This window comes from Cervus elaphus, chromosome 13 (genome assembly GCF_910594005.1).
Source record: "Cervus elaphus chromosome 13, mCerEla1.1, whole genome shotgun sequence".
Lineage (NCBI taxonomy): Eukaryota > Metazoa > Chordata > Mammalia > Artiodactyla > Cervidae > Cervus > Cervus elaphus.
In genome coordinates this window covers 24,159,442-24,172,327 of record NC_057827.1, presented here as the reverse complement: position 1 = coordinate 24,172,327, position 12,886 = coordinate 24,159,442, and the positions used below count along the sequence as shown (strand labels likewise).

At 42.3% G+C, this 12,886-nt stretch overlaps 1 protein-coding gene across 1 annotated transcript in view; it reads right to left on the bottom strand.

The window, feature by feature from the left end:
- The window catches only part of ABHD2 (abhydrolase domain containing 2, acylglycerol lipase), a 107,722-nt gene that overhangs the window by 34,014 nt on the left and 60,822 nt on the right, over positions 1–12,886 (bottom strand). The window contains exons 4-5 of the mRNA XM_043921482.1: positions 7,561–7,736; positions 4,525–4,692 (exon numbers count right to left, since the gene is read on the bottom strand). Coding sequence (XP_043777417.1) covers positions 4,525–4,692; positions 7,561–7,736 — 344 coding nt within the window. The remainder of the gene's footprint in view (positions 1–4,524; positions 4,693–7,560; positions 7,737–12,886) is intronic.

Sequence of the window (12,886 nt, the reverse complement as noted above, 5' to 3'; positions counted from 1 at the left end):
TATGGGAAAAATAAAGAAAGACTTCAAGGGAAGTCCCGTATGCCTGGATGAGGAAGAACTACGACAACAAACTTCTCCAAATTAATTTATACAATAAAATTCCTATTCCAAAACTGTGATACAGGGGTTTCCCTGGTGGCCCAGTGGTTAAAACTCCACGCTTCCAGTGCAGGGGGTGTGGGTTCGATCCCTGGTCGGGGAGCTGGGATTCCATGTGCCTCACAGCCAAAAAAACAAAACAGAAAACAGAAGCGATACTGTAACAAATTCAAGAAAGACTTTAAAAAGTGGTCCATATCAGAAAGCCTTTTTTTAAAAAAAACTTGTGATAGACAGTGTGCTAGAATTCACCAAAATCTACTTTCCCTCTCTGGGAAGAATGCACCTTCCCCACCCAAGTGAAGTTAGGCTTGACCATGTGATATGCCTTGGCCAACCAGTTGTGACGTCTATGGGTACCACTCTGGGTGGAAGCTGCTCGGTGAACCTGGGTCCTTGAATGAGGACTGGGATGGGACACAGAACCCCTCAGCCAACCCAGGACGGATTTGTTGTCTGAGGAAGAAATAAATCTTTGTTTTTAAACCACTGAGATTTGGGGGTTGTTTCCACAGCATAATCTAGTCCGTCTTGACTGGTACAGAAATTCAACACAGAACTTGACAAAATAATTCTAAAGTTCAGTGGAAAAAAAGAAACAAGCAGGAAAGTCTAAAGCACACACTGAAGAAGTGATGAGTCAGGGTGAATCTTATCAGAAATTAAGTGATATCACAGAGCGACAGTAATTAAAAATGAATAATATTAGGTGTAGAGGGATTTTCCTGGTGGTCCAGTGGTTAAGACTCCCTGCTCATTCGTGTCCAGCTCTATGCGACTGCATGAACTGTAGACCGCCGGGCTCTGTTCATGGAATTCTCTAGGCAAGAATACTGGAGAAGGGTTTTGCCATTCCCCTCTCTAGGGGATTTTCCCCACCCAGGGACCAAACCTGGAATCCTCCACTGCAGGCAGATTCTTTACCATCTGAGCCACCAGAGAAAAGCTAAAGTCATATCAGTAGCACTTTGTCGTTCAGTTGCTAAGTTGTGTCTGATACTTTGCCAACCCACGGAGTGCAGCATGCCAGGCCTACTGTCCTTCACTGTCTCCTGGAATAAACAGTGCTTATGGAAGCACTAATACTTTCTCAAAGCTACCAAAGATGTTTTTGTTTGGATTTCAACAAAGCACTGGAGTTCTGGATTTTTGACCTAAGGTCACATTTGTTGGACCTTATTAACTGGTGGTTAAACAATGCATCTGAACAGGTCAAAGATGTACTGATAAACAAAAGAACTAAATAGCACAGCTAGAAAAATCATCCATATCTTCTAGGTCACCTGTCCTTCTGAAATACTACTAAAATATAATACACTATAGGAATTTACTTCTAAAATTCTGATGAAGCAAAAGGTGACAACAACAAAGAAGGAAATAGCTAAATTAGTATGAAAAATGTGAAAAAAAAAAAAAAAAAAAGAAAAATGTGGGGGCTGAGCTGGCCCTACATGGACTCATCTAATCCCATGGCTCTTCCTTTCTGATGGCCAGCCTAGGTGTGTCATGCCCTTAAAAGCAGCTGTACTGCTATTTCCCCTACAGCTCTTCCCTCTATTTATGAGCTCCAACCATCCTCACCATTTTTAAAAAAAATATTTATCTATTTGGCTATGTTAGGTCTTTGGTTGCTGAACGTGGGATCCAGTTCCCTGACCAGGGATTGAACCTGGGCCCCCTGCATTGGGAACACGGAGTCTTAACCACTGGACCACCAGGAAATCCCCCATCCTCACCTTGAGGAGCCAGTTCACATGCTTTTTCTGGGAGGACACTTCCTTCCACAAATGACTCCTTGCCTACAGAGAAAGAGGCTGTTTCCCACACTGCGGTGGTGTGCCCACCAGACCCTCTCTACGGGTTCACTCATCATACTGTACTGTAATTATTATTGATATTCCCATCTGCCCCGGAGAACTTATTTATCTTGGCCACACAGAGCACTGCTAATCTCTCACTAGCATTAATGGATCTTCAAGTATCTGAGTAAGTCGAACATTTAATAAGCTGTTACTGTATGTTAGGCACTCAATTGCTGGCTAAGACCTTAGTAACCCGCATTTAATTATAAAATTGTAATCTTCACTTTGCCGGTGAAGAACCTGGAATTGAGGTTAAGCAAACTCAAGGACACTCGGCCAGCCAGGGGCAGGGCTGGGGTGGCCGCTCTGCGACCACATCCCACACTGAGCAGTTCTTCTCTTCTCCTGTGGCCACTAGACTTCCGGACTTGGGTGTGAATGCCCCCTAATCTAATCTCCTGCCCCTATGGCTCAGCACGCTGTGGGGCAGGGGCCTGGACCACACATACCCAGCTCCTCTCCAAGGATTCTGGAGGCTGGGGTGGCCAGATCCAGGCTCTCATCTTGCCTGTTTTGCTTACTGGCTCTGTCTCTCTGCCTGAATTACCTAGCCTCTCTGTGCTTCAGTCTTTGCATCACAATTTTACTAACCGCCTCGAGGGCTGCTGTGGAGGTGGGAGGGATTCTGTCCATGGGAAAAGGATGTTTCCCTGTGTCGGGCACGTGATCAGTGTTCTCGCTGGTATTTCTTGTCTTGTTGGCACTTCATGCTTTTAGCACTTCATGCTCCCATCCCAGATCCTGTGGCCAAGCAAGCCATACCTCCCCATTCTCTACTTGTGAAGATGAATTTGTGTATCCAAGTACAGGACGTTATTATTATTTTTTTTTTGAAGTGGTCCAGTTTTAAAGTCTTTATTCAATTTGTTAAAATACTGTTTCTGTTTTGTGTTTTGGCTTTTTGGCTGCAAGGCATGTAGGATCTTGGCTCTGTGACCAGGGATAGAAACTGCACCCCCTGCACTGGAAGGTGAAGTATTAACCACTGGACCACCAGGGAAGTCCCAGACCTTATCATCATTTCCCATTGTTTTAATTTTTGTTAGATGCTGTTTCTGTCTTTTGGACCCAAACCTGTCTCCCGCTTACTATCCCCCATGTGCCTGTTGTTCAGTTGCTAAGTCGTGTCCCCGTGATCTACAGCACTCCAGGCTTCCCTGTCCTTCACTGTCTCCCGGAGTTTGCTCATGTTCCCTGAGTCAGTGATGCAGCCATCTCATCCTCTGTCACCCCCCCTTCTGCTCCTGCCCTCAATCTTTCCCAGCATCAGGCTCCCATGTTCCTGTCTTATGTGTAAATCTGGGGTTTCACCTATATCTTCAAGCCACTAAACAAACTGTTGTACAGAAGAGAGTCTTTAAATGGGTGTCTTTAGGTGGGAGTGCATACCGAGAAGGAGCGGGATGGGGAGCCCCCCAGCCAGGCACAGAGCAGGTGAACCCGCTCACGCTTTCCTACCTGCCCTTACATGCCACCAAGGGCAGAATAAACTGGAACAACCTTGCTGGAGGACAATCTGACAATATGTATAAACATGCATAAGAAATGCTGACTCTAAAAATTCTACTCCTGGAAATTTACTCCCAAGAAGTCATTAAAGAGAAGAAAAAGATTCTGTGTAAAAATATTCATAGCCTCATTATTTAAAATGCTGAAAAACTTTAAATAACCTAAACGACTACAAAGAGGAATGGTTAAATAAACTATAACAGGGTAATCACAGCAAGGTGGCTCTTTAAAAAGATTAAATGACTATGCATCTTTATGTTAGTGAATATAAAATTATTTAAATTAAGTCACCATAGATATACATCCTATGACTGCACTCAAAAACTGTACACATAGATCAAAGAATGGGAGGATGAAGAAATAGAAAGTTATGATGAGACTATAGATATAATTTTCATTTGTTTCCCATGAAAACACATTATAATTGATTTACTTATGAACACCCCACAGGTTGGTACATATATACAGACACATATTTTAAGTGTTTATTATTTATGAGTGTTCACAGTTAATCTGAAGGGAGAGTTAAATAAGATTCAAGAATGAGCAGTCCAGAACAGAGCCTTACCTAACACAGGACTTCAAGTAAAGGCAAGAAGCATGTGTTTAAATATGAGATTCAGTTTCTGTCCTCAAGCAGCCTGAAAGCCACTGGGTTGTTAAGGTACCAGATTCCCTTCTCACTGGCATTCACCAGCCTCATCACAACGCTTGCCTGCCACTCACAAGAGTCCTGAGGGATGAGTGAAGGGCATTAACTTACCAACAGGGGGCGCTGTGCAAGACCCTCCCCCCGTGAGTTTTAGCTCCTGCCCCTAAGATGGGATGAGAGGAGGGTGGTTCCAGCGCCCCACCGAGCTGCTATTGGGAGGCATAGCTTCTTAAATGCCCTGCTGTTACAATTGTGTGCCTCACCAGCTCTTGCACATGGGCACAAACTCTAAACTCGGAAAAGTAAGGCAGACGCAGACGTAGCAGCACAAATGCAGTGGGAATAGGAAAAAAAAAAAAAAAAGGTTGGGGGGGACTCCGCTTGGCCGTGGCCCCAGCTTACCGTAGGTGAACATGCGTGGCGACGTCAGTTCAATGTTGGGTAAGGCGCCCAGGTGGTTCAGCACAGCGCACCGATAGCCATTTTTCTGGGCATAGTCGACAAAGGTGCGGATGTACTGCTTCTCGCTGTGATTGGCAATTCCAGGGCAGATGACCATGGTGATGTCATCTGTAGGGTGGAGAAGGAGATTCTGAGATAGCCAATAAACACTGACGTGGTAAGTGGACACAATTACACTTCACTGGCTTAGAAAACAGTAGGAGAGAATTTAACATTCATCTTTTCACTCTACTCTCTGAGACAGAGTAACTTTCCCTTCTAGCTGGAACTATGTCACTGCTCCTCAAATTATTTATGGTGAAGGGTCAGTTTTTAAAAAGTTCCAATCCATATGGGCAGATGCTTTTGAAAAATAAAATACAGTAAAAATTAATTACTAGAAAAACCAAATGAGGAAATGCAAATCTCAATTTTTTATTACTAGATTCAACAGATATAAAATTACTCTGTCAAACTGCCATACAAATTTCTGAGCATCACTCTTAATTTCTATATGAAATTCTGTATGAATGAATCAATGAACAGAAAAATAAAAAGTTGTGTTTACACGGACTTCTTTGATCCAGCAATTTTACTTTCAGGTATTAATTCTACAAATATATGGTACATACACAAAGCAATACCTCTGCAGTAATGGCAAAAATCTGAACATAATGTACACGTCCAGAAACAGGGGTCTGGTTAAATAAGTTTTTGCATATCCAAATGAAGAAATATTATGTAGTCCTTAAAAATAATGAGACATCTTTATGTACACTGCTAAGGTAAGCTCTCCAATAGGTATTAAGTGGAAAAGAGCAAGATGCAAAAAAAGGCTATGATATGCTATCATTTGGGGGTGGGGGAAGACATCTATATTTATAAATGCATCCACTAGCTCTGGAATCATACACATGAGTCCTAACAGTTGGTACCACTGGGGTGTAAGGGTGGGAGAGAAACTTACACTTTTACTGTATGTCCTTTACTAACTTTTGAATTTTCTACCATGAGTATGAACTACCTACTTGAAAATATACACATGCATTTTTCTTTAAAAGAAAAGTGGTATTTAGGTTATTAAATTTAATCATAAATTTTCCTTCTAAAAGTTGAGACAAATAATTTTTAAATTCTTATGCAATAATGTATGAAGAACATTAAAATTTTTAATAAACCTTGAAATAGCAATTTTTGGAATCCTGCCTTAAATTTTATGAATAAGTATGCTTATCAAAGGATTACTTAAGAATAACAAAATTATAAGCAAGCTAAATGTTCAAAAATAGAATGATTAAATTATGTCATGACCACATGGTAGACTATTAAGCAATCATTAAACTTTTGTTATTAAAGACATTTTAGACTTTTAATGATATGGGAATACACTTTAATGTATAGTAATTGAAATTTTTCAGTTCTATTTTACATAGAACTGAAGGTAAATGGAACAAAATGTTAACAGTGGTATGCAGGGTGTAGGATTATTGATGATTATTTTCTCTTTTTTAAAAAAAGTTTCTATGTTATTTACATTTTTTAAAGTGAGTGTTTATTCCTTTTGTTGTCAGAAAAAAATCAAAAAAGGGGGAAAAAAGGGCTTCGTTCCTTAAAGCATTTCTTGGATGCAAATACTGCTTTCCAGAACTACCTTCATCAATTCTTTCTGGGCATAGGGGTGACAGAAAGACAGAGACAGGTTGGAAAAAAAAAAAGAATAAAAGTTTTGTCTTTTACAACTTTCTACCTCTGTCCTAGAAGAGCAGACTGGTTAAATTAAATTTTGTGCTTCAATAGAAGAAGAAGAGCATTAGATGCAAGGGAAAAAAATATTTAACTGGGTTTGGTAGAGAAGTAAATATTTGAAAGATCAGCTACAAGACTATAAACACACTGTGAACTCCCAACTTATTCATTTATTCATTCCTTCTGTGACTGTTTATTGGACTCCGGAGGATTCCAACATTCTAGCAGACAGATAAACAACCACACAAATAAGTTTAGAGAGTGGCAGGTACCATGAAGAACCTGAGCAGGAAGGTGTGATGGATTTCCTGGGAAGGATCAGGGACCATCCCTATGAGGAGGTGACACTGGCGCTCAGAGCTAAGTCAATGTGAAAGTCTGGGACAAGCATTCCTGACAGAGGGAACACAAGCTACGTTGTCACTAGCTACTCAGCAGTTCTAAGTGCTTTAAATAACTGAGAGCTATAATAATATACTTACTGGAATTCACCCCTAAATATTTACTGAGCTCCTAGTAAAAAAAAAAAAAACACAGGTGACTTTGAATACTATAGAAATCAAAATACATGTTCTCTTCTGGTAGAAACAACAGTCAGAGGATGCTGCCATCTGACTCCACTTCCTCAAAAGTCTTCATTGTGAAGCTTTTTAATGCCTGTTTATTGTGCAGCCTGGACAGAACAATGAGAGCTTTATCAGCAATAGAAACTGTGGTTTCTGAGAAATAGGTGTCCCAGACCCCTGAAAACCTAAGCAGAGGGTACCTGAGAGCCTTTGTTACCTGCTGTTGTCCAACAAAGAAGACTAGCTACACTGCATCTATAAGCTTTGGTTTCCTCATCAGTAAAGTAGGGATAATAAGGCACTGACTTTTCAGGGTGGTTGCGAAGATTAAATGAGATGATAGTATATATGAAACACTTAGACTAGTCCAGCTTCTGTTGCCGTTATCAAACCAGAGATCTGATACTGGGCTCCAGATTCTTACACAAACCTTTCTATTTCACAAGAGGACTAAAAAACCGTATTCAACAATGCTCTCTGCAGAGCCCTACAAGGCACTCGGCCAGCACATGTTGGAGCCAGTCCTTGCAGGTGGTAGCTAAGTGATGCACCTCAGCTGATGTCCTGTGGGCCCCCTGGATGTGATGGTGACAGTCAGTGGCTTGAGCATTTATACCGAGCTCCCTCAGGGATTAATGCTCACTCCCTGAGTGCTGGCCCAATCCCACAACCTGAACTAGCTCACCTCCCACACAGTGCTCAGCCAAGGGCTCGAAGAGGTCAAAGGTCGAAGTGGCTCCATCAGACATGGTGATGAACTTCCGGTGCCCATACGGGTGTGGTGACCTCACCCTTCCCATCTTCCCATACAAGGCTGTTTGGATGTGTCCACTTTTCCCCCAGATCAATGGTGGGATATATCTGAGAAAGAAGGAGAGGAGAGGTCAATTTTCCCACATTCTTGGAATTATGCTCTAAAAAACTCTTGGAACAAAAGCTTTTCAACCTTTTTTTTTTCCCCCTGACAAATTCTGTCCACTAAGCACAAATAGGATATTTTCTTCAACCTTACATCCAGGCCATGATTTACTCCTTTTCCCACTGATGCATCAGATTAGCTTTAGAAATCAACCAGGACATGCTTATATAGACAGGATTTCAAATTGAAGGTGTTAATTAATTCAACATGGGTTATTTCCATAATGTAGAACAGAAAGAAAGCAACTAGTACATTTTGAACACATGCTACTTGACAGGGTTAGCCTCATTATCAAATGAGCTAACGTATATAAAATAACTAGCAGGCGCCTACGCACACTAAATGCTCACTTCTTTGCCTTCCTCTAATAAGGCAGCCACAGCTGCAGGGGTGACCCCATGAACACAAACCTGCTGCCTTTGTTAAACTGGGAAGGGCTGCAAAGCTCCTGAGAGTCTGTCAAGTGCCTTGTGCGTGTCTGTGTGTGTTGGGGGGGCAGCATTGTATGCTCTGGAGAATGTGCTGGAAGGGCAGAGCAATGTAAATATTTGCTGGATTAATGAAAGATAAAGTCTTGTTAGCACAAGCAAGGCACAACACCACCCTAACAACTGTCCTTCGTGAAAACACAGTGACTCTGGTCGTCAGAGGGAAGTGCAAAAATCACAAACTAGTTAATTACTGGGAAAAACAGGGTGCTCCAAGTTACAATTAAGAAATGATTACAGTTCACAATCACAGTTTGCCAGATGATCCCATCTCCTGAAATTGCTATCTGTTTCTCTTCTTTGGCTTTGAGCCCCAGCTTGATGGTCAAGCAGGATTTGGTACTGACGTCAACCTTTCATCTCTGTAGCGTATCACAGTGGTGAACACTTTGTTAAGAATTTACCTTAATGTGTGTTTGCCGATTCGAGACTATCTTTTCTATCAGACCAGATGATCCTAGATCCTCTCCTTAAACCAGATTTACTCTTTTTTTTTTTCCTGGTAATTCATTAACTCTGTTGATTAATTCATCACAAGGTTTAAGGGAAGGGAAGTTATTACCTCAAGCAAGCCAGTTCCCAGACATGCTTCTTCTGTGGGGGCAGGGAGGACAAGGAAGAGTATTTTAAAACCTAAGGACATGAAATCACTTGCCAATGTCACACCACAGGTGCAAATCTCAGTGCAGAGGCCATGGCCTTTGGAAAGCAGGCAAAAGCGTTTATGAGATGAGTGGATTATGACAGCAACAGAAAGCAGGCCTATAAAAATAATGTCCGTTGGACAGTTGAATACCAGACAAGATTTAGATAACAGAATTTATGGAGGGTTTCAGACTACTTAGGGGCTTCCCAGGTGACTCAGTGGTAAAGCATCCACCTGCAATGCAGGAGACCTGGGTTCAATCCTTGAGTTGGGAAGATCCCCTGAAGTAGGAAATGGCAACCCATTCCAGTATTCTTGCCTGGGAAATCCCGTGGACAGAGGAGACTGGCAGGCTACAGTTCATGGGGGTTGCTAAATAGTCAGACACGACGACTAAGCAACTAAACAACAAAAACCTTGTTGAAAAATGATGAGGATGACCATCAGACTACTAAATTGGACAATAAATTGTGCATAGGGGTAGGGGAGTGGTCCAAGAAACTAAACTTCCAATCGCTCCTGGAGGAAAAGTTGGGAGAAAATTTTGTTTATAATGTAAACTAAAAATGGAAATGTTCTGAGGTTAAAAATGGGTTAGAAGAATGGGTTAAATTTCATCTACTTATTTTCTGATCCTGTTTGGAATACAATATAATCTTAGAGAAGATGACAAAAGAATAAAATTTCCATTTGGCCAGTCACAGATTTCCTGTATAATCATGACACATGTGATGACCCTGAGAGGCCATGCTCCAGATTCAAGGTCCTGTCAGCACCTCTGAATCTTGGCATCTGTCCCCCTCAAGTGGCCTCTTAGCCTCTAGTCTTGTTCCCGCTGACTCTGGCATCCCCTGACCAGTGGAGAGATAACTAACATATAAACCTGGCCACAGTCCTCCACTGCTTGAGTCCCAGTAGCTTGGCTTAGGAGGCCCACCACACTCTGGCGACTGCCGACCCTTTCTGCCTAAGCTCCAAAAAACCTGAACCACCGGCCCAGCCCCACCCAGGAGCTATTTTTATCCCAACTACCTTTGCTCAAGCTGTTTCTTCTGCCTAGAATGCTCTCTCCTTCTCTCTTTCTTTTAAATAATTATTCATTTAAAAAATTATACGTATTTCTTTTTTGCTGCATTGGGTCTCAGTTGCCCCAGGCAGGCTCTTTGTCGAGGTGTTTGGGCTTCTCTCTAGTTGTGGTTTTTGTAGTAGTTGTGGCAGGCGGGCTTAGTAGCCCTGTGGCGTGTGGGATCTTAGTTCCCTGACCAGAGATTGAATCTGCGTCTCCCACATTGGAAGTCCCTCCTTCTCTCTTTTTACATCCAATTTTTCCTCCTGCCCAGCTACTACCTGCCTCTCAAGAGTCACTTCCAATCACATTGTTGGGGGAGCTGCCCCTTCTCTGTGTCCCCTGGCAAAGCACCCACAACCTAACTCCATTCTGGCACTCCTGAGGCTTCATTAAAATACACTCTTTTCAAGAACACTCCTCCCTGCCACCCGCAGGAGCCAGACTCATTCTCCCTTGTGTCTATCCTCGTGGAACTAGACACAGTAAACACGTAGGGAGGACTTGAGGATGAAGAGTACAGACCCACTGGTGTGAAAAGTGAAAGTCACTCAGTCGTGTCCGACTCTTTGCAACCCCATGGACTATACAGTCCATGGAATTCTCTAGGCCAGAATACTGCAGTGAGTAGCCTTTCCTTTCTCCAGGGGAATCTTCCTAACCCAGGAATCAAACCAGGGTCTCCTGCACTGCAGGTGGATTCTTTACCAGCTGAGCCACAAGGGAAGCCCTCTGAAAAGACAAAGATATGATTAAAATATCATATGCATCATAATAACGTGAACTTGGCTGTGGCATGATTGGTTTGGCTGCTGATCTCTTTCCAGGCTACTTAGCACTGTTCTCAGACTGGGTTGGGATGAAATTCTCAAGTCGTGTGTGAGTATGTGCATGCGTGTTTGTGTATGAGAATAAGTGACTGCCTCAGGGTCATCTGGAACCTTCAGTGTAAAGTCAGTTGTGCACAGAGGAGGTTTCATAATCTATCATTTTCTGACACTACCACCTACTGATAAAACACTGTCTTTAATTAACTTCACGGTAACACAACACGGGCTTACACAATTGAATTTCTGCACAGCACTTACTGTGGTGGCGCTTTACTGTGTGTTTCTGTTTGTTTACATAACCAATCCACAGATCAGAAGAAAAACATTAAGAAATGAGAAACCAGAATAGGTGCCTAGTTACATGGTTTAACTCAGCGAAGAAATTTGGACCAAAACAACGGAGGAACATTTTAAGTGTGTATGAATATGGAAACATTTAAGAAAAGCTGCTGAAATAATACATGGAGGAATATGTTTTACTCTAACTACCTATGGGGTACTTCATCTGAAAATAAGGCTGCCAATAATTCTACCTATTCCTGTCCCCGAAAGCCACTCTTCCCATTAGCAGCTAGAAACGTCTGTACACCCTGTGAGTCCAGGCGGGCCTGTGATTTGTTTGGACTGGTAGGATGTGGTGGGAGGCCTGCTGCCCAGATCTGGACCTGGTCCTTCAGGAATCTGGCAGCTTCTTCTTGTACCTCCTTGGAAGCCTGGTGCTATGCTATAAAGAGGGGCTTCCCTGGTGGCTCAGGCAGTAAAGAATTCACCTGCAATGCAGGAGACACAGGTTCAATCCCTGGGTCAGGAGGATCCCTGGAAAGAAGGAATAGCAACCCACTCCAGCATTCTTGCTTGGAGAATTCCATGGACAGAGGAGCCTGGCAGGCTACAGTCCATGGGGTCACAAAGAGTCAGATACAATTAAGTGACTAAGCACAGCATATGCAATAAAGAAGCCAGGCCTTGACTACGCAGTGATGTGGGGAAATATGGAGGGGGCCGAGAGGATGAGACATAAAACCTAGAGCCTGGAACTTCCCTGGTGGTCCAGTGGCTAAGAATCCACTTTCTAATGCAGTGGCCTTGGGTTCGATCCTCGGTTGGGCAATGGAGATACCGAACCACAGGGCAACTAAGCCTGACAGCCACAACTAGGATCCAGGGAAGCCAGAGATAAATAAATATTAAAAAAAAAAAAAAAAGAGCTATGTGCATTTTAAATGTTATTGTATCACCAAACTGCATCCCCAAAAAGAGGGACAAATTTACATTCCCACCAATTGTATATGAAAGTACCTGTCTTCCTCACTCTCATCAACAACTGGTGTTATCAATCTTTTCCATTTTGGCTACTTTGATAGGCAAAAAATGGATATTTCACTTCTGTTTGTGTTTCCTAAGGTTGATCCTATCTATGCCAAAAGTTTCTTATTTGAATTTGCATTTCCTTGATTCATATGCTTATTAGCAATTTGTATTTCTTTTCTGTGAACTGTCTATTCATATCCTTCATCCACTTTCTATTATACTTTTCTTTTTTCCTTTTTATCATGCCTACACTAAGTTATTATATATATTATATTTTGCAAAGGTTTCCTCCCAGACTATCCCATTTATTTGTGTGTGTGTGTGTGTGTGTGTGTGTGTGAATTAACTTCACAAGCATGTGCTGAGCACCTACTGCAGTCATCATGAGATGACTCTCACAGCCATGGTTTGGGATAACCAGAGGCAGAAAGGAGAGCTGTAAGGCTGGAGAACCACCATCCCCACCCACCTCCCCACCCTTTATGGAGGGGCTGGGGGAGGAGAGCTAGTGTGGAAGTGGGAAAGGCCTAGTCAGGGATCTCAACACCCGAAAACATCTCCTTTTTTCTTTTAACTACCATGTACCGTACTGCATATTTTAATTTTGTCTTTCACCTTATATAAATTTTTTTTCATTTAATTTTATTAGTTGGAGGCTAATTACTTTACAATATTGTAGTGGTTTTTGCCATACATTGACATGAATCAGCCATGGATTTACATGTGTTCCCCATTCTGATCCCCCCTCCCA